Here is a 23,226-nt window from a genome sequence, read left to right on the forward strand (position 1 = left end):
AAACAGTAAACCTTGTAAAATGCTCAATTAGGGCATGCCAAACCTCTGTTCAAAACTCTTCAATGATTTTTTTTTTCTCTTTCAGAATAAAACTTAAGAGCTTATAAGGCTTTGCATGTCTTGGGGGCCCACTACCAGCCTGAACTTGTATCCCCCCAGTTTTTGCCTTGATGACTACACGACATCTCATCCTCTTCTTGGAACACATCAAGCTTGCTGTGACCCTCCTCCTACATTTCTCTTCCCACGGGTAGCCATGCAGCTCACATTGCTGGCAGTACGCTTCCAATATCTCATGTCTCTGCTCAGAAGTAGTTTGTTTTCAGAGGCCTTCCCTGGCCTTGGTGTTTAATCTCCTTTACCCTGCTTTGGTGTACAGTGTAAAACATTATTACCACCTGTCTTTTGTATTTACATGTACTCATTTGTTTCCTGTGTGTCTCCTTCATCCTTCTCGCAGAATGTAGTTCCCTTGTAACCAGGAACTTCGTTCTGCTCATTGCCATCTTATCAAGATCTCGAACACTTAGCAACATTTTAATAAATATTTCTCCAATCAATGAATACATTTAACAGCAAGTGTTTATTGAGCAATTTGTAGGCTCTAGATTCTATTCAATAACGGTATACAGAAATAGAGTACTTCCTCTCATAAAACGTGTGTTATAGCTTGGGCATCAGCAACCATGTCACATGTTGTGTGCCTTGTTGGCTAATTGCCTCTAGTCACCTTGAACTCAGGTGAGAGGTGCCCTAACTATCTCACTTGGCCCAGTGTCCTTCCTTGCTTCCAGGATTAAAGTCTCTCTGCCTTACCCTTTTACTTCAGGTGTGCGATCAGAATTCAACTTGAATATAAGCCCACTTTACTAGGACCTGGGAGTCTGTTTACCTCTCATTGGTATCCCCATGCCTGAGAAGTTGGTTTATTCTTCAACCATGCACATACCTAGGGATAGTATGGGTATAGATGATGATAAATTCTGAATGGTTCTATCATGTAAAATCCCACTATTCCTAGGTCACTGACATAAAGTACAAACCGTTATTACCCTCCCGTGGATAACACCAACTACTCTGGCAACAATAGCCCTGTAAGCAACATAGTTATGGAACCTGAGAGTAACCTGGCTTCAGGCGTGCATTTTCCAGTACGTTATACCACGGAAACCATGCAGAGTAAATGAATACCTATCTTATCAAATGCAGGACCCTAGAAGGCTCTTGCTTCTTCCTGTTATCAATGGGTTCCCCATTTTTCTCCTAATCTAATTATATATATATATATACTCAGTTGATGCAAGAAAGAACCCTCATGCTCAGAAGAACTATTTCAAATAAACCATTGATATAGATTACACACACACACACACACACACACACACACACACACACACACACGGTGGGTGACTTACTCCTATCCTTTGCTCTATGCACAAACAGGGCAGACTAAATTTTTAACTTATGCTGAGGGGTGATGTGGAAACAAATGTCTCCAGATCATTTGGGACTTCTTCAATAAATGTGTGAACTGAACTATCCTTACTTTTATGCTTTCTAACATAATTCTAAAACACATTGTTTCACTAATCTGGCAGGAACCAAATCAAAGTTCACATAACTGAATTTTCTGGACCACACTTAACAGTGCTTTGCTGTTCTCACTACCTAAATTCTTGCTTCCGTCCCTTGGTCTTTAGACTTCATTGGAATTGTTGGTTATGTCCCTTTGAACACTTGATAGTAAACCACCTAAAATGAGCCATTTTTACTATCACAATAGCTATGAATCTTTAGATAGAAAGAAACCTGCTGAAGGTTGTTGATGAAACATGGAAGATAATAGTACAGTGAGAAGCACACTGTCGGTGCTTGGTAAAACCTGATGAAATTATTCAGCAAATAATTCTGTTTATATGCTTATAGAAAATAATTAATCATTGAGGTTTAATGCATGAGTGGGAAATTTTAGATTTTAGGGCTGAAATTATTTCAGAAATTATGTATCCTATCCTTTTTGGTTTTGAATTTTGAAAACTTAGACTCATAAAAGTAAAATAAACTGCTGACATACACATACAAGTCCATCAGGTTTACTTCACAGAAAAGAAAAGAAAAAAAAAACTGTCCTAAGAAAGGACATTTACTGTTTCCTAGAAAGAAATCTGATACCAACTCGTTAGGTAGAATTAAAAATAACATAATTCCCAACCACAAATTAATTGAAGTATACATATACTATGAACAGTGACTCTGTTTATCCAGTATGCAATTTTACAAACATTTTTATACCAGCTAAAGAATAGATTTCCCTTTTAATAGTCCAGAGGGAAAAAAAGTATAATCCTCCGCAAAATTTATTTCTATTTTGCTTCTAAATCTCTCCCCCTTTTCCTGCTTGCCCTCTCATATAAAATTATGTGTCATTAACTAAGTGAAGTAGTGCATACTTACCTAGCTTCTTTATAAGAATGAAAACTTCATCTTAAAATAATAATTTATTTTCCTTAATATCACAATGTTCACAGAGTAAGCAAAAGTGTTCATGCCAGATTTGATGAAAAATTCACCAACTAATTATCAAAATAGCTTAACTATTACTATTCTATTATCCAGCTAATAGATATTGATTAATTCCCTAACTTCTGCATCTTTGTACTTGGTAAACAGACTCCATTGAAGAAACAGGACTCTGTTAAACACATGTATCTACCCGTACCCCTTAAAATACCACCCCACACACACACACACTGAAAACACTGTAACATTCTTTTGAAAAATCAAAAGATCTGTGTCCTTCTTTTAGTCTCAGTGCCCTAGGAAACTGCAATCTAGGGCTCACCTACTTGTAGCTGTAGATGTTGCAGCATAAGTCATTTGCTGTAGTTTTGCAGTATAAAAGTTTTTCCTTTGAATAAACCTGGGATACCTATACAAGAGCTGTAATAGCCATAAAACACACAGAAAGCACACTCTGAGAGTTCTACATGCCTTCATATACTTACATAATTCTAATTATCGAAGAGTCTTTTTAATAATTGAGGGAGAAGATGAACTGTATCTTAAGGTAAGAACTAAAAACAAGGACCATTAAGGTGGGGATTTTCATCAAACATTGGCTATTAAAGTGTTTATGTACTCTCTTGGGCATTTATCAAGAGACTGTTCAGTATGAACTTTTGTTTATAGGAAAACGAATTATTTCCCCACCCAGCTGACCTCCACCTGCACAACACACAAGTAAATAACTTCTGTGACTAAGGTGACAATCCTGTCAGTAAGATGCATTGTGTTTTTGTTATAGTTGAGGTGCCATTTTCAATTGGTCTCATTGAGTCAAATTTTGACAGTCCCCTTCTTGACCTGGTGACAACATCCCATCCTTTATAAAACTCACCGATTTCCTCGTGTGTACAAAACTCAGAATACTTTTGTTTATATTTACCGTTTTATTGCTTCTTCTTGTCTTCGGCGTTTTTCATTCTTCTCCTTCAAGTAGGCCAGGTTTGTTTCATTTCTCAAGCGATCGTTCTCTCGAGCAATGTCTGATGCATTCTGAATAACCAAACCATCGTAAGCCTTCATCCCCATATCTTCAATATACTGAAGAAATGTGTCCAAAGGGTCTTCCTCTGGATTAGAACTCATCATCTTGGAGGATATCATGTAAAAAGGAACACTTCCTGTAGGATGAGAATGCATTTTTATCTTTGTCAAGGGAGGAGATAAAAGCAACGTGTTGTTTATTCTCCCTATTATCTTGCCCCAAACTCCAAGGATTATGGTAGACTCTATTTGGAGACAACGTCTCAATAGAAATTATAAGCCATCAGAGTATTTGAAGTAAATATTAAATGAATGTGGCCTGAGTAGCAAACACTCCCTCAGAGAATCAAAATTAGCAGGACACAGGCCAAGACTTTTGCATTGAAAGGTAATATGAAGGTACAAATACAGTGTAGTGTAGAAAGGTAAAAGTTTGGTTTATGTAATTACAGTTATGACCCTGTTCCTCAACAACATGTTCTTATACCAACAAGATATATCAGATCCAAGCTTCATTTGTTTCTGATCACCATTAGGACTTTTCTGTTCAATTTCAAATAAAATAATTACTTGGAACAAATTTTCTCATTGTGTGTTTTTTCCTTACAATTTTAAATTAAGTTTTAGGACTCTGAACTATTCATGCAGGAGATAGCAGCCATCAAGGAAAGGAAATAGACATTTCTAATATAATTTGTCTTGGCAATAATCCCTTTGTGACCCTCCATTATTTTTCAGAATGGTGCTCTTTAATGCTTTGACCCAACTCAAATATCATAGATCACCAGGACTGTGGTAATCCTGACCAATCTGGTAATTCAGGCAGTGACAACTGTGATTCTCATTGCTACATGAAGGTTTAAGAACCTCGGGCACAAAAAGGATTACTGAGAACCAAAATCAAATCAAAACAACAACATAGGACTTTTCAACCAATACATATTACACTTACCTATAAAATGATGGAAATAATCTCTCCTACCTCCTGCTGTTGTGAAGATTAAGAGAGGTGATGATTGTAAAGAATTTAGCATAAAGTTCAATAATAGTAAGCACATAATAATGATAGCTAGTATCATTTTAATAAAAGTGTAGGAGGAAGACTGGCAGCAATAGTAATGGAAAATATATATGTGTATAGATGAATGGGGGATAGAAAACCAGCAGGCTATGAAAATCAGCATGCCTTGAAGTAGAGGTATCCAATGAATCATAGGAATCAATAAAGCCAGGGGATAAAGAAATTGTGCTTTAATCAATCAAAACTAGAACTGAAGTTTAATTAATTACACACAAGATAGATATGTTACCCTCCTAGCTTAATAAGGCTTACTGTCCTCAATTACATATTCACTGTAATAGTCTAGGAAAGTGGTGTAATTGAGGCAGATTGGAAAACCTAAAGCAAAATTGATTAACAAGGGGAAACATGTGGCCATTTGAAAATTATAAATTACCTTCACGTCTTTTTACTGTCTTCAAAAGTCTCCAAAGGATATTTTTAAAATATTAGTCCAACTATTTGTTGATGTCACACACTTTCATTTGCACCATTACAAATCATTTTATTCTGATTTTTTTACAAGTATAATCATGTTCCATAACCTGGGTGGTAGCTATGGAAACTTCACTTCTTATCACAGTTTATTAGCATTTTAGCTGCCAGTCAATCCATACGTTATTTGAAATTGACTCTGAATTTAAGGATATATTTATTCCCATTCTATATGAAATTGTTGAAACTAGAGGATATGAAAAGTTATTTGTTGACTCATGATTTTTTTTTTATATTAAGTCGTATTATGTTTGGTTTGGTTTAAATCTATAATGGGTTGACAAATGAAATGGTCTTTTAATTCTAACTATCTAACATAATTAATTGTATTTTAATATCAGTACATCACATTAGATGCTTATGTGGTGGACACACAGAGGAATAGAAAATTACTGTTACAAAGAATTGCAATTTTGGAGAAAGACATATAAGAACATGATTCCCAGAGAACTAAAGCATTGCCATTATTGAAAATTCCCTTCTGCCAAGGACTTCAGCACTAGGTGTGCCTGGATAAAAAAAGATCTGCATAACTTTACAGCAATTAATTCTACCATAGTTAAGCAAGCCAAGTCAGTATTACAAGGAGTCTAGAAGTAATGCCTCAGGGTGGAAGACGATCACTCCCACTGTGCCCTAGAGCAAAACTGTATATTTCCCATGTGTGAGGCATTACCCACAGGTTTTTATTTCTTCCTTTAAGTTTCCCTCCCATCCAAAGGACACCAGTCATTCTTTATACAATTTATACATTCCAAACAATTAACAAGGTTAACAATTAACAATTAACAAGGTTAATTGTGTACCTCTGAAAATGTACTGTTACTAAATGGTCTTTCAAATTATTCTGAGAAAATATTAAATAATCATGGAAAATTTGTATTATAAGATTTTTTGAAACTAAGATGAAAATTGGAATGAAAATCAACCATAAAATCTAGTAAAACTTTAGAGCATGCTTATGTCATCTAGTTCTAGAGAAATGTTTGCTTCCACAATCATTTTTTTTATTCGAGTATTTCTTGAGCATTTGTTATGAACCAGGCACTGATAAAGGCAGAATTGTGTTTGTCTAGCCCTTCACACTGCAGTATAAATGCACAATGAATAAACAATTGCAATACAGTATAACAAGGGCATTGATTCAGGTGGCAGTGGTGACATTCACTGGTTTGTCATAGTTTATGATCACCATTTTTAAGAATAAACAAAAAAAACTTTTGAAAAATCGTATCAAGTCTTCAAAAATAAAAATGGACTTTTTAATGTAAGGGAGGGATGAGCAGTGAGGCAGTCTTGAAAGGTATAGCTGAAAAGTTGAGCAGTATGGCCTGAAACCCCCAGCTAAATCACCCATAGATCTCTGACTATGTGCAAGTTACTTAACCTCTTTAAGGTTGAGTTTCCATGTTTTTAAAATGGTGGTTGGAATAGTATTAGGTTGTTGTGATGATTTAGTTAGAAAATGCATATAAGTGTTCAATAAATGTGACTATAATTATTAGTCACAACATTACATAGGCCTTTTATCCATTTTGCCCCATTTTATTTTCCTGGTTTGTCCACATCCAGAAAATAAAGGTTTTGGACTTATCAATCACCAGGCTCATCCCATTTCTGGAACATTCAGACTCCACACTTACAAGCCAAAAATTGTTTCTTAGGCAACTGAACAGTAAAGAAAAGTGAACTATATGTTAAATGTCTACCTACCTTATTACAACTTCTACCACTCCCATGCAGTGACAACCCACAAACAAGTGTATCATAAATCTGTTTATCTTTGGAAATTTATGTTTATGGCTAAGGTAGATATTGAATCAGGTCTTTTTTTACCACTAAAAACTTGGCTGTGTTTTGACTGTGAGATAGTAAATCAAGTTATTTTCTGGCCCTTGGATGAAAATCCTATATACAAGCATTCTATGAAGGCTTGTCTTGAACATCTAATTCCTAAAGTTGACGTCTTAGAAGACCAAAGTTCAGAAGCAAATGAGACATTTCCTTCAGGTAGCATCTTTAGATATATCACAATCAATCAGTCTAACTTACTAGACCACAAATTATTGCATGGGATATTTATGACAACAGAGTGGGTGAGATTGAAGGGAAAACCTTGCATTTCTACATTCAGTGCTTCTATTTGAATTAGTATGTGTCTGCAGCCATTTTTGCTCACAACAAATTAGACATTTTAGCTCCCTCTGCCTCCCCGAGCATTGGTTGAAAGCTGGCATCTGTGGTCTTCATCCACAGACAAATATGTTTTATTTGGAAAGCACAGTATTGATTCAAATCGTGTAAGACTTATGTGAGTGTGTTCTTTTTCTTGGAAGTTGTGGCCAATATGTAACATTTACGTCAGGGACTCCCCTGAGGAAAAACCTAAAATGACTGAGATCAGAATTCCCATACAGATCACAGGTAAACATGTCTTCACTTTGTTCCTTTTTTCCACCACTAGATTCTTCATTTGTAAAAGATTCCTTTTGTTTAATTTCTGGATTACTATATTTAAAATCATTGCCATTCTTATAAAAGCTACACATTTTGGCTTAAATACAACTGGGTGTTTAATTTCTCAGCTTTATTTTATTTCATTCTTTCACTTTTTAAATTTAGTTCCTGTTAACCACGCCCTTCCTAAAGATAACTTTGAATAATATTGTGACACTTCCCAAAATTTGAAATTTCACTCTACTCAACTAAGATGCACCAATTTACACTGGTGAGAATCAGGTTATATTTAAAGTAGTAAGCACTGAACTTATTACTGAATTAACCATTTCTTTATGTTCTTTTGTGTAAAACCATCACTATACCTTCCGATGCTGAACCTGGAGCTGAAAGTAGCATTACATTTCTTTAAAATGTTTCCACTGAAATAAAATTACCTAGTATATATACATGTGGGACATAAAATATACATAAGAACATCAAAATGGAACCCATAGAAATATTTTAAAAATCACTTTTCTTTTCTCTTTCTGTAGCCACTACTTGCATCCAAGGAACTCAAGAAGCTGAGACACTACATGACTTTGTATGTTAAAGACAAAAAAAGGGGGGGGGGAGCTCATATTTTTGAGAAATAAGTGTATGCAAGAACTTAAAGATCATATATTTACATGGGTTATTCCTTTTGTGAATTAAGGTACCAATTTTGTGTGGTCTCAATTTACCAAAGCGTATCTAATGTGCCACTAACTGATGTCAAGATTGGATTCCCCATAGAACAGAGGATTACGTATTAAATGCAGGCTGTTGTTGAAAACAAGATGTAGGAAAAGAGTCAGATAAATATTAAGCACGCACATTCTCATACATGTTAAAGTATTTCTCTTTCCTCTTCTTAAAATTCAGGACAAATTCTTCCTTTAGTGTAATTTCATGCATTGTGCCATTAACCACTCTGGCTCTGTTAAGGACAGGCTCAGGTAGCTGTGTACACACATTTCTCAGGCATGGATTATTTACCACCATTTACCAAAAGCAGGGTTCCAGTACACCAGTGTCATCTGTGAATTAGTCCATGAGCCTTCATGGGTGCTAGTTCTTTTTTTTTTTTCTTTTTAAAGTATTTACTCAGAATTTCTGAAATGGAGCTGTTCTCCATCTCAAACTTTGGTTTTCTAAGGCAAGTTGTAAAATCTCCACTCATCCAGTTATTTTGCACATCAACTGAGTGGTAGAGGAAAAAAAACCACTTGCTTGGGAGAGAACGGCTCCCCATTTCTTGAAGCTCTATGAGAAGCTTCTTAAATTTTAGGTCATGGCCAACCCTAGAAGCTAACAAATAATAAAGTTTATTCTGTGTTATTATTATAATGTTATTTTTGTTATCTGGGAAAAACAAAATACATAGTGGGAATAAATCTCCAGGTGGAAAACCTAGACAGTTTGCCATCATTTCATTTGTGTTTTTCATTTTATTTGCATGTGGGAAAGTTTTCTAGTCTCTACCACTTATTTATTTCTGAGGTTTTGAAACCACACCTGTCTTAATGCTGTGAGGAAGTTATACAGTTTGAGTTATTAAAATTTAATTTTCCCTCCCACTCCAATCACTGCATCTCCTTTTAGAGAGAGGATCCCATTTTGCCCAGTAGTATTGATTCATCCGAATAAAAGTTTCTCAATGCAATTTTGACTATTATTTTCTTCAATAGAAGAAAAAAAAGGTCTTTTACATTTTTTTGCATGTACTCAGACCAACTTGAAAACACACTGTGAAAATATAAGTACTTAAATAATCAGGATTCACATACATATGTAAATATGCATGCAAATTAATTCCTAAAATGTGCTTACTTCACATAGGACAAAATCAACAGACTAGATTGCTTGGTTATAATCCATAACCGATGTAAACCATGTCAAAATTGTTTTTCTGATAAAATCTTATATACAGTTTGTCAAAATTCAGTCCTGCAATTTCACTTTGATTATCCTTGAAATCCCACCCTCAACCCCACTAACTGTCATGCTCAGTTTCTCATCTTCACTGTCATCAAAATGCAGCTGTTCTGACCAAAATGGGAAATGTTAGAGTTAAAACCAAAAGAGCTTGTTGAAATGACTACAAAGACACTGATTGCTTTTTTTTTTTCTCAGAAAGCAGATTACTTTGGAGTGAGTTTATTTCCACTATCTCCCTTCCCAAAATGGGCAAAATGGGCATAAATCATGTTAATGTAGGAGCATCATAAATTAGAATTTCCTCCCCAACTTCCAGGTTGTCATGGAGCTATTTACCCATGGTATAAAAAGATTGCACATTTCCACTAATATTAGGGATTCACACAAAATGTGATTGGCTGAGGTACTTTTTTGAGCCTTTGGCTACATGTTTCCAGAAGCTTATAAGGCATCATTTGCGAAGTAGATATAGTCAGTATAATAAATTGCTGACTTGAGCTACAATGCAAATCATCTAATTGGGAGTCTATGACTTACTTGTTTTTGTTTTTTTTTTTTTCCAAACAATAGCCAATCTTCCAGTGTTTAGGATTTTTATACTTCTCCCTCTATAGTTTATAGATGCTTCAAGTCCTTGGACTTCTCTATAGTACCTTGTGAAGTTGTAATTTTTTTCCTCAAGTCTGTTATCATTAATTTTCTAAATTGTCAATTTCCTTCACAGAGTCCACTTCTTTGCTGAATTGTCAAACATATGTTGCACTTCCCACAGAAAAAAAAAATAAAATAATTTTGGCACGTGTGGCTTACATTTTCTCATATTAATTTGTTTACCACTTGATAATATAGAAAATAAGTTGGAACATTGTTTAAACTATGAAGAATTAGGAAAGGCATTAATTTTCACTTGTTCTCTACAATTATTCCACACTACTGGCTTATAAATTCTTGCACGATGTAATGACCAAAAGTACATCATATAAAGTCTTCAATTGCATTCCTTTATTTCGGGAATACATTTAGATAAAAAATCCAGTATCAACACAACTTTAACATTTTCTAATGAAAACGAATAATATTATTTCATGTAACATTTCTTCTGGGTTTGAAAATACTTACATTTCATGTATTTAAAATAGTGTTGGTAGTTGGAAAAATTAGAACAGAGACACTCCAACAAAATAAGTGTGTGTCCCAAGTAAAACAAGTCCACCTAAAGTTCAATAGAAAATATTTATTATGATGACACTAATGAAATCATCCTGATATTGTGTGATATTAAACATGTATGTTTCTGAAAAGGGTTTATGTTTAACTAGTTAGGAAAAAGCAGTTTCAGCTTTGGTGTCTGTCTAATAGTTTGCATTTTATTGGGGGGGTTACTGTGTTTTTTCTTGGGGGGCATAAAATTGAGCTATCACAAAAGTGCTAAGAGACTGTTGTAAAATATTTATGATATGGAATAGCAGATAAATAGCTAGCATGCACAATATGAATGCCAATTAATACCCTGGAAAATATTTTCAATGCTTTTAATAATTCATCATGGCTTATTTTACCAATGAAAATCTAGTTTAACCATTTCTGTGGTAATGTAACTAAGTGGGTAAGAGGATACAAAACAGCCTGAGGCTCATTAATGCCCTGGATGCCTTCGCTGTGGCTTTATTTCTGCTCCACCTAATAAGACATGCAAACTTCAGCATGAAGTATCCCCAGCTAAAACCCATTCCATTTCACAACCAGATAGCTTGATCTATTTAGTGCTGGATTTAATTAGCATGCTTAGAGAATGTGAAAAATGAGATACATACCAAAATTTAAGTCCCCAGGGAGAGGTAAGTGCAATAATCAGGAGGTGACTTGTGTCTGTCAGAGCCCTCTCTCGCGGTTGATCTCAGGGCAGTTCTGTAGGAGTAATCCAGCACCATAACAAATGGACTTGTAGTTCAGCTCAGTTTTTCTTCAATTAAAGTGCATTGTATCTGGATGGGAAAAGTGTCCACTCCCAGATTCTTCATCACTAGAGATCAGAGCGTTCTTGATGTTCTTCCTGTCAGATAAAATGGCCTTTAAAGTTTTCTAGGAAGATACGGTGACGGAAGACAGGTGCTTGCTTCCTTAAATCGACATTCAGAGAAAAGAGGGCATAGCTAATGGGTGGGGAGGAACACACAGCCCCTCTCCTTCCAGGTCCAGCTGGGAAGGAATTGAATGCTTTTACCCACTTTGCTACCCAGATGATTACAAGACTCGAAACAATCACCCAGGCTGGCTAAGGTGCCTCATTTGATTATATTCTGTAAAGACAAAAATAAATGAAAACAAAAAATCAGCAACATCCTCTCTAAATGTCTCCTTCCAGCCAAAAAGATGCTCTTTCTCATTGCCACTTACATACAGAAGGTTTGGAGCAGCCTAGCTTGTGGCATGGTCCCTCCCCCGTGACAACCAGCTTTCTCTCTCTCTCTCTCTCTCATTCTCTCTCTCCCCTCCCTCCCTCCCTGCCCCTGACTCCCTCCCTTCCTGCTTCTCTTTCTCTCTCCTCTCCAGCTGCCTTAGTCTGTTGATGCTGCTGCTGATTAATCAGGGATTCTGAAACAAAGAACCTACCTTCTGAAATAAGCAGTAATCTCTCTTCTCTCTTTCTGCGATCCGCCTGCATTGAACGGCAAAGCTCCCGGCATTCTAGCACCTTGGATAGTTCCTGCTCACTAGGCCCGTTGGAAAAAGGAGGGGAAGAAGCAACTGAAGAAATGAGAAGAAACCCGAAAGCAGCATCGTTCTACTTCGGATTTCGGCTCCCTGGGGCCTCCCCTTCTCGTTAAAGGCCTCCCATCTAGGCAATAGAACCTCTCTCTTTTATCTATCTGAGCTGAAGTCTGATTAGAAAATAATAAAATGAAAAGAGGATAAAGAAACCCCTTCATTTATATCCACTACAACACTCATTCAATCTATATGGAGAAGAAAAAATAAAAATCCATCAGAAAAAAAAAAATGTTTTCACTACAGAGGATGTTTAAGTTATAAGCTTTTCACCCCTGGCATGGCTAATGAAAATGAGCAACAACTTAAATGGAACAGCCACATCTCAGTTTAATACCCTTATTTGATATCAATTTTGTCTCCACCCGCCCAGCATAGCCAAGCCAGGCACACAATTACTACTGACGTACTTCAGGCTGCTGCTTGGGGAAAGAGGGGAGGAGCCTTTTAACCTCATCAAAACAGCTTCATGCCACCTGCTCCCATGGCATGAGAACAAAACTAGCCCACTTAGAAAGAACATGCACAGTTTACACGTATGTCAAATAAAGGTCTTGTCTGGAGTGCATTTTTTTCCAACAAAAATAAGACATACATTAACTGTGGCATGCATGTCACTAATTCCTGTACTCACTGATGAAATTATTTAAGTCATCTTATTTCCTGCATTTCCTGAGGACTCTCCTCATTCTGTTCTTAATTCCATCTGAATATACAAATATAGCGAATGTTATGTAACACAACCTATGTATGTATATACATATACATGTGTATACACACACACACACACACACACACACACACTCTCTCACACACACCAAGTCCCAAGTTTTTAATCTAACTTGCTTTTGCTCAGAGTAAAAAGCATAATGAAGTATAATGTGAATGTTTTAATGTTTACGTTGGTACTATGGTAAAAGTAACAATAACTGGTAGGTTTCTGCTTAATTCGAACTCAAAAACGTCAATTTTGAGAAAAAAATGAACTTATTCAATAGTGACCTGTAGGTATTTTTCCATTACATTCTTTCCCAACAATTGTTATTGCAAATTATCTCTACTAGCAAGCTGATTTTCCCAAGAGTTATCCTAAACTCTAAATTCATAACTAACTTCTTAGAAGAATGTGTTCTAAATGTAAAGTAATTTTTCATGCCTCAACAGACCATAAAAGAAATTATAAACTTAAGTTCACCTTCTTGATTCTTAAACACCTTCTGGGACTGTACTATTGTTTTGCAAATTTTGGTTTTTTAACTTGTATCTGGGGGAAAATAAAATCAACACTTCACATGATTTTCAGTTTTCACCTGTCCTAAGTGTCATTTTTCCTGCTTTTTGTGCATCTGCTTTTTGGGTGGAACAGGACATCTGTTTAATGCATGCTAGAAGACTAGATAGATGAAAAGAAGAAAGGGAAATATAACCAGGAAAGAGAAGAGGTTCTCTCTCTCTCTCTTTCTCTCTCTCTCTCTCTCTCTCTCTCTCTCTCCCTCTCTTTCCCCCTATATCCACTTTTTCTCTCCTTCTCTGCCTTATGAAGATTCTAAAAACTTAGCACATTGTGGAAAAGAAAAGGGCCTCGAGTACCACTTACAAACTGGTAGCAGCCACCACACTGTTATCAAGAGGTTCAGTAATGTGTCATTATGTTCGGTAGTGAAGTGTTCTCATGGAAGTTGTCTTTCAGCACATGACCAAAAGCAGAAAAGATTCTTTATAAGGAAATTATATGACAGACAGATTAGGAATTGGAAATACTTTATCATAACTGACAATTCCATCAGGCTAGGGGGGCTGTATTTTTGAACGACAGAGAGCTTGAATAGTGTAAAGCTCGTTTCTACAGATGAGACAATTGATACCAAGATAAGTATACTGACTTGCTTCAGGCCTCACAATCATTGGCTCGTTGGAATTAGCATCCAAGATCATTGGGCTGACTGTATCTCATCGTCTTCGGCCAACACAATGGTTCTGTTACCTGTTTTCATGGGCCAGGATAATCACAAATATTAAAGTGAGGAAAGACTGACATACTAACTATATACTAACTATAAGACTGAATTACTAACTATAAAATGAACTATAAAATGAAACTGCCATGTTTTACCACAAAAATTCCAATAGTAGGGATTTATATCCCAAAAGAGTAAGGAGAACATATTTATGATAATGTGTAGTCTTTTAAATTTAATATTTTCAGTTTTAGAAAAATTTATGATTAGTGTGTTTCTTACCTCCTCCTTCCCCATTCTTTTTCTTTCTTTTCACAAAACAAGGCTTGGAACCATCAAATTATTTCAACCCCCATCTTCTCAATCCCACTCTCTCCTCATCCCAGGCCACAGTGTCCACTGATCAGGCATTTACTTCTCTGGAAACATACAAGGTCTGGCAATTAAGTTAGCAAATTCATCTTAGAAAAAGTACTACATACCTCATTGCTGAATATCACTACGGTCACCTTCAAAGTACTGCCCTTGGGAAGCTATGCACTGATGCCAGTGCCTAGTCCATCCTTCACAGCAATTTTGGAACTCTTTACCTGGAATGGCCATCAGAGTTGCCATCGTATTACCCTTGATGTCCTGAATGTCATCAAAATGTCTTCCTTTCAGTATTTCCTTTCTCTTTGAGTAAAGAAAGAAGTCATTGGGGGCCAGATCAGGTGAGTAGGGAGGATGTTCCAATACAGTGATTTGTTTACTGGCTAAAAACTCCCTCACAGACAGGGTGTGTGAGCTGGTGCATTGTCATGATGAAAGAGCCATGAATTGTTGGCGAAAAATTCAGGTTGTTTTTGTCTAACTTTTTCACGCAGACTTTCAGCACTTCCAAATAGTAAACTTGGTTAACTGTGTCCAGTTGGTACAAATTCATAGTGAATAATCCCTCTGATATCCAAAAAGGTTAGCAACATCATTTTAACCTTGATTTGGACTGGTGGAACTTTTTGGTTGTGGACAATTAGCTGACTTCCATTGTGCGCTTTGACACTTTGTTTCAGGGTAGTATTGGTACACCCATGTTTCGTCACAAGTGATAACATGGCCCAAAGCATCGTCTTGCCTCTCCAAGATGTCTTGGCAGACTTCAATTCTCCTTTGCTTTTGTTCATCAGTAAGTTCCTTTGGGACCATTTTTGCACACACTTTTCTCATGCCAAGATTTTCTGTTAAGATTTTTCCTAACTGTTTTTCTATCAATGTTTACTTGGTCTGCTATGCTTCTCACAGTGAGCTGGTGATTTTGACACACAACTCATGAATTTTTGCAATGTTTTCATCAGTTCTGCTCATTACTGGCCACCCTGACCTCTCTTTATCAGTGACGTGTTCTCTCCCCTCTGAAAAACGTTTAATCCATTTGGACACTGCCATTTTCTTCGTGGCATTATTCCCATAAACTTGGACTAACATGTCCCTGATTTCACTTCCACTCTTGCCAAGTTTAACAAGAAATTGAATGTTTGTTCATTGCTCTAATTCAAGCTCAGACATTCTCACGATGGCACACAAAACCAGCAACAACAATAATGACGTCACTCAGAAAAACACCACCACACATCCACACAAACACAGTTGAGACACTGATATACCAAGGTGATGAAACCTTACTGAGCTGTTTGTATAGTGCTCCCAATGTAAGCACACAGTGGCAAGTTCAGGAATTTAATTGTCAGATCTGGTACTGGTGCACAGGTATTTATAGCACCTTTGAGACCTGGTGTCTGGAAGGTCCCCTGAACTACTTCTTTACATTTCACTGAGTGAAACAGAAAATGATCTATAGTTTTAAATAATCAAAGAACCAAATATCAAATTCATTTCCACTAATTTCAATAATATCCAGAGAAAAATACATTGGACAAAAATAAGTTGAAAATCCTTATCTTAAGAATAAAGGTATAGTGAGATCAACAAAGCTCAAAGTATAGTTATGTGTTAGTTTATTTCTTGAGTAGCTTCATAAAATACATAGACGTCAATAGGAAACCAGTCATTAAGATGCTTCATGACTTATTCCTTTTTAAGCTCTAAAGTCAGGATGGAGTTTGACTCTTTCTTTTATAGTTACGGACTAACAGAGTTGATACCATTGGGGTTAAACATGTCACTTCCATGAACTCAGACGACAAGGAGACTCAGAGCCCTGAAAGTACTTTTCGGTCCATAAATCAGCCAGAGGGTGAGGAGTGCTTTTTGCATAAAAGCGATGCAAATGAGAAAAGTGAGAATTAAGACTGATCAATCTAGTTACCTAAATTTTAAGGGGTTTATTTAAATATATCAAGATGTGCTCTCTAAGTCATGTCATAATTTATAATAAAGCCTTTCTAGTTCTTTCCATGATCTGTAATCTTTCTATTATTCTTTCCACATCTAGCTTAGGGAGATGACACCTTTGTTATAATGAAATGATTCCACTAGGGAAAAAGTTAATCTCCTTCCCATCTAATCAAGATTTCTAAGCATTCTGGTAACAGCATGAAATGAAAGTCTTGGTAGAATGAGAACCATATGTTTCACATGACTTTTGTCTATACAACAATATAGATGTCAACAGCAGTTACACATATGATTTAGGGATCATGGAGCAGTGGATAACAATACTGCGCTCCAGAATCCAGAATACTGAGTTACTGAGGGGAAAAAAAATATTGAGTAATAATGTGCACAAAACTACGTATATATCATCAAGGGAGCAAACTGCTAATAAATGGAATATTCGCATGACAGGAAATATATGAACTGACTCAGGCATTCCCTCCTTTGTTTTATCCAGCAGATATTTTCCAGTAAGTTTTTCAGAAGATTTTGCCTTTATAATAAATTTATCTCTATACTCAAAAACAATTTTTTAAATTGCTAAAAAAATAAACAAATAAAAGGGATCTACATGTTCTAGCAAATCAGACACTCTTACTCCAATCAACCATTTCCCTTCTTTGAATAGATAAGTTGTGCTCAAGTTACAAAAATCAAGTTTACCTTACCCTGGTAGTCTTAACTTAACCCCAGTCCAGATTTACAGTCAATACCTGATGCTTGCTCTCTGTGTTTTGAAACAATCCATCAATAAATACACTATCAATAAAAAATGAATCATGAGATTTTTTTCATACTCCTCCTAATGTGCCTATCACATTCTCCAAGTGTGTTAGTCTGAGCTGCCTGGAAGAGTGGGGCCTTTCCTTTCTATTCCCATCTGGCACCCCACATGTCGATAGCACCTGCCCAGTGGCAGGGGTTTGCTGTAGGGTGCCTGACTCCAGACCTTAAATCATGACATGGTCCGCACAAGTAGAAAAATCAAAAGTACCCATACACTAAACATGAAATTCTCTTTTTAGTAATAAAATCCTAAAACAACATTTAAATATAGAAGTGACCACCTCAAAACTCAAATATTTAAGGAGGAAAAATATTTCCCAAGGAACTCCATATTTTTCTACCTGAAAAATCCAGAAAAACTACTGTGAAACTAACTAGAAAGTATGAGATGGTACCACAGGAAGGCCAATTGGATGCAAAAATATAAAGATTGTATTTAGAGAAAACAAAATTTTTCTCAGAGACTGTCTTAGTTAACTTAGGCTGCTATAACAAAACACCACCAAATGGATGGCTTAAACAATAGACATTTATTTCTCAGAGTTCCAGAGGTTGGGAAGTCCAAGTTCAACATGCTGGTAGATTAAGTTTCTAGTGAGGGCCTTTTCTCTGGCTTGAAGACATCCTCCTTTTTGCTGTGTTCTCACAGGTCAGAGAGAGTGAGAGTTCCTCTTTGTATAAGGACCCTAGTCTCATCATAAGTCCCCACCCTCATGACCTCATCTAAATCTAATTACCTCCCCAAAGTCCCACCTCCAAATACCCTCACATAAGAGGTTAGAGTTGCAACATATGAATGGGGGGTGGAGCACAAACATTTACTCCTTAAAAGAGATATAAAAAAAAAAAAGATATGGGAAATAAAGAAATCCCTTCTTCTGGAACAGAAAGAATCAATTTTGCAATAATTACTTCTTACTAAATTCATTTCAAAGTGAATGTAATTCTGATTTAAACAATATGTGATGTTCAGTGGAATTTGAAAAGCTATTGAAAGATATTTTCTTGACTAAATATTAAAACATCCTACAAAACTACATTGATTTTATAGTAGTATATGACAGGAATTGACTATGAATTAATAGAAGAGGTCAGAAAGTCCAGGAAAAACAAATATATGTGTCTTTACCACATGATAAATATGCCACTGAATATCAGTAAGTAATGCAATTAAATAAACAGAGAAAGGCATACGTGTAATTTTTGTAATTCCTTGCATACAAATAAATCTAGACACTTGCTACTCTAAGTGTGGCCTAAGAACCTGCAGTGATGGCGTCATCTGGGGGCTTGTTAAATGTGTGGAGCTCAGGTCTCTTCACCTGACCACCTGAATCAGGAGATGAATTTTAACAAATACTTAGGTGATTGGTGTCCATATTAACATTTGAGAATCACTGTCCAATAAGAATTTCTACAATGATGGAAATGGACTATATCTGCACTGTTGAAAATGACAGCCACAGCTACTCATGGTTATTGAGTGCAACTGGGGAACTAAATTTTAAATTTTACTTTACTTAATTTCCATTTAAAATCTCCATATAGATAGTGGCTACCATGTTGAATAATGCAGCTCTAGACCTTCCTTTTCTTTTTTTTTCATTAATTTTTTTTTTTTTTAGTCATAGTTGGCATTTACTATCATTTTGTATCGATTTCAGGTGTACAGCATAGTGATTAGACATTTATATAATTTAAGAAGTGATCTCCCAGATTAGTCTAGTACCCACCTGGCACTACATAGTTGTTGTAACATTATTGACTATATTCTCTATGCTGTACTTTACACCCTCGTGACTATTTTGTAATTACCAATTTGTATTTCTTTTTTTGTTATTAGTTTCCAGTGTACAAAACTATGTAATAGTTAGACATTTATACCTCTCACAAAGTGAGAACCCCCGCAATCTACTACCCCACTGACATCATATATAACTGTTACAATACAATTCATAATATTCCCTATGCTGTACTTTACATCCCGTGACAATATATATATATATCTATATATCTATATATCTATATATCTATATATCTCTCTCTATATATATATATATATAATTATAGTTGATATTCAATACTATTCTATTTCAGCTTCAGGTGTACAGCACAGTGGTCAGGCATCTACACAGTCTATGAAGTGATCTCCCTGATAAGGCCAGTACCCAACTGGCACCTTTCATAATCTTTACAACAGTATTGATTATATTCCTCGTACTGTAGTTATATACCTGTGACTATATTGTGATTACCAATTTGTACTTTCTAATCCCTTCACCTTCTCCCCAATCCCTACCACCCCTCCCATCTAGCGACCATCAGTTTTTTCTCTACATATCTCTGAGTCTATTTCTTTTTTTTTTTATTTATTCTGTGTTTTAAATTCCACATACAAATAAGATCATATGGTATTTGTCTTTCTCAGTTTGACTTATTTTACTTAGCGTAATATTCTCTAGTTCCATCTAGGTTGTTTCAAATGGTTAGATCTCATTCTTTTTTATAAGACATTGAAGAGAAAAATTAAAGAAGATACAAATAAATGAAAACATATACCATTCTCATGGATAGGAAGAATTAATATAGTTAAAATGTCCATATTACCCAAGGCAATGTATAGATCCAACACAATCCCTATCAAATTACCAGTGACATTTTTCACAGAACTAGAACAAATAATCCTAAAATTTATATGGAACCATAAAAGACCCCTAATAGCCATGGTAATCTTGAGAAATAAAAACAAAGTGGGAAGTATCACATTACCTGACATCAAATCATACTACAAGGCTATAGTAATCAAAACAGCATGGTATTGGCATAAAAACAGATGCACAGATCAATGGAACAGAATTGAGAGCCCAGAAATACATCTATGCCTATGTGGTCATTTAATCTATGAAAATGGAAGCAAAAATTTACACTGGGAAAAGACAGTCTATTTAATAAATGGTGCTGGGAAAACTGGACAGATACGTACAAAACAATGAAACTTGACAACCTACTTATGAAATTTACAAGAATAAATTCAAAATGGATTAAAGACTTAAATGTAAGACCCAAAGCCATAAAACTTCTAGAAGAAAATATAAGAAGCAAGTTCACAGGCATTACCTTTAGTAAATATTTTTACTGATATATCTCCTCAGGCAAGGGAAGCAGAAGGAAAAATAAACATGTAGGACTACATCAAACTAAAGTTTTTTTCACAGCAAGGAAACCATCAATAAAACAAAAAGACATCTTACTGAATGGGAGAAGATATTTGCCAATGATATATCTGATAAAGGGCTAATATTCAAAATTTATTAAAAAAACTCATGCAAATTAACACCAAAAAATCAAACGACCAAATTAAAAAAGGGCAGAGGATATGAAGAGATATTTCTCTAAAGAGGACATATAGACAGCCAACAGACATATGAAAAGATGCTCAACATCACTAATCATTAGAGAAATGAAAATAGAAACCACAATGAGATACCACCTCACTCCCGTCAGAATAGCTATCATCAGTAAATCAACAAATAAGTTTCAGCAAGGATATGGGGAAAACGGAACCCTCGTGCACTGTTGGTGGGATTGCAGATTAGTTCAGCCACTATAGAAATCAGTATGGAGGTTCTTCAAAAAATTAAAAATAGAACTACCTTATTACCCAGCAATTCCACTCCTGGGTATTTATCCAAAGAAATCCAGAATGCTAAATCGAAAAAATATACGCATTTCTATGTTTATTGCAGTACTATTCACAATAGCCAAGATGTGGAAAAAAACAAAATGCCCACTGATGGACAATTGGATAAAGAAACCGTGGTACATTTATACAATGGAGTATTGCACAGCCATAAAAAATAAAGAAATCTAGACCTTTCTTTGAAATATTTTCAGATAAAAAACATTTACTAAAGGAAACTTTAATATGATCTTGAGGTAGAGATGGCCCATTGAAAGATAACATCAAAGCTGAAAATAAGTGACAACCAAGAGAACTGAATACATAAAAATGCAAAACATTTAAAAGATTAAAGTTAGCATTTAAGTGCAAAATTGGAAAATTATTTTCAACATATATTGAGAGCTAAGCAGTTACACATTCCTTCTATATTAGTAAAAAGAAAAAAACAACAACAAAGGAAAATGAATAAATAAGTAAGACGTAAACACCACAGTACTAAACAGGGATGAATGACAGGGTCAAAATAAGAATTTGAATCAACAAACAACAACAAGTGCTGGTGCAGATGTGGAGAAAAGGGAACGCTTGTGCACTGCTGGTGGGATTGCAGATTGGTGCAGCCACTATGGAAAACAGTATGGAGGTATCTCAAAAATCTGAAAATGGAACTACCCTATGATCCAGTAATTCCACTCCTAGGTATCTATCCGGAGAAATCCAAAACTCCAATTCAAAAATCTTTATGCACTCCTATGTTTATTGCAGCACTATACACAATAGCTAAGACATGGAAACAACCGAAATGCCCATCGGTAGATGACTGGATTAAGAAACTGTGGTACATTTATACAATGGAGTACTAGGCAGCCATAAAGAAGAAAGAAATCTTACCATTTGCAACAACATGGATGGACCTAGAGAACATTATGTTAAGTGAAATAAGTCAGACAGAGAAAGATAAGTACCATATGATCTCACTTATATGCAGAATCTAAAGAAAAGAATAAGTGAATGAACTAATCAGAAACAGTTTTGGAGACAAAGAGGAAAAACTGAGGGTTGCTAGATGGGCGGGGGGGTGGGGGTGAGGGGGAAAGTGAGGGGATTAGAAAACAATCAGTAACCACAAGATAGTCATGGGGTTTGAAAATTAATCTGGGGAACGTAATTTAGTGGTTACCAGAGGGTAAGGGGGTTGGGGGTGGGAGATGAGGGTAAGGGGGATCAAATATATGATGGAAGGAGAACTGACTCTGGGTGGTGAACACACAATGGGATTTATAGATGATGTGATACAGAATTGTACACGTGAAATCTATGTAATTTTACTAACAATTGTCACCCCAATAAATTAAAAAAATAATTTAAAAAAAAAAGAATTTGAGATGGCAAATAATTACAAAAAGAGATGTTCAACCTCAGTGATAACACAATGCAAATTACATCACAAATAGGTCTTAATTTTTTATTATTCCTTATGCTGCTAAACATGTGGAGAAATGAATAGTTACATAAATGTATGTAACCATAATGAAGGGAAATATGATAGCGTTTTAACTTTTTTTAATGAGCATAGTTTTTGAAATAATAATTCTACTTAGAGGACTTGATAAGTATCTAAAAGTATATGATTGAGACCATTCATGGTTTGTAATAGCAGAAATTTGAAAATTTTCTACATATTCAATGACAAGAGATTAAAAAATAAATTATTAGGCAAGCATTAAAATTATAATCTAGATCTATATTCATTTATGTGAATGTAGATATTGTAAAGAGCACAAAAGCACTAATTCTAGAAAGAAAATGACAGGCTGATGTACTCATCACCCCTATATCTTAACTGTGTGACAATGGGCAAACTATGTAATTTCTTCTGCCTCAGTTTATTGATCTGAAAAATGATAATAATATTAGTGCAAAGACATAAATTTTTGTGAATATTAAATTAGTTAACCCATGCAAAAATTTCTGTAAAAAAACTTGGTCTAGCATTCAATGTGACCAATAAATGTTAGCTGCTCTTAATAATAGATGCAATCAGAGTAATAGTAAGCGACACTTGAAAAGAGAGTCAATACTATGCCTAGAACAGCTTAGTTTATGTTTTCCAATCCAGTGGCCATTTCTCTTCCTTT

At 35.5% G+C, this 23,226-nt stretch overlaps 1 protein-coding gene across 1 annotated transcript in view; it reads right to left on the bottom strand.

The window, feature by feature from the left end:
* Positions 1 to 12,241, bottom strand: part of NYAP2 (neuronal tyrosine-phosphorylated phosphoinositide-3-kinase adaptor 2) — a 246,869-nt gene extending 234,628 nt beyond the window's left edge. Inside the window, exons 1-3 of the mRNA XM_033111355.1 lie at positions 12,134 to 12,241; positions 11,335 to 11,820; positions 3,446 to 3,683 (exon numbers count right to left, since the gene is read on the bottom strand). Of these exons, the coding sequence (XP_032967246.1) occupies positions 3,446 to 3,666 (221 nt within the window). The 5' untranslated portion in view covers positions 3,667 to 3,683; positions 11,335 to 11,820; positions 12,134 to 12,241. The remainder of the gene's footprint in view (positions 1 to 3,445; positions 3,684 to 11,334; positions 11,821 to 12,133) is intronic.
* Between the last annotated feature and the right edge of the window lie 10,985 nt (positions 12,242 to 23,226).

The sequence above is a fragment of the Rhinolophus ferrumequinum genome, chromosome 8 (genome assembly GCF_004115265.2).
Source record: "Rhinolophus ferrumequinum isolate MPI-CBG mRhiFer1 chromosome 8, mRhiFer1_v1.p, whole genome shotgun sequence".
Taxonomy (NCBI): Eukaryota; Metazoa; Chordata; class Mammalia; order Chiroptera; family Rhinolophidae; genus Rhinolophus; species Rhinolophus ferrumequinum.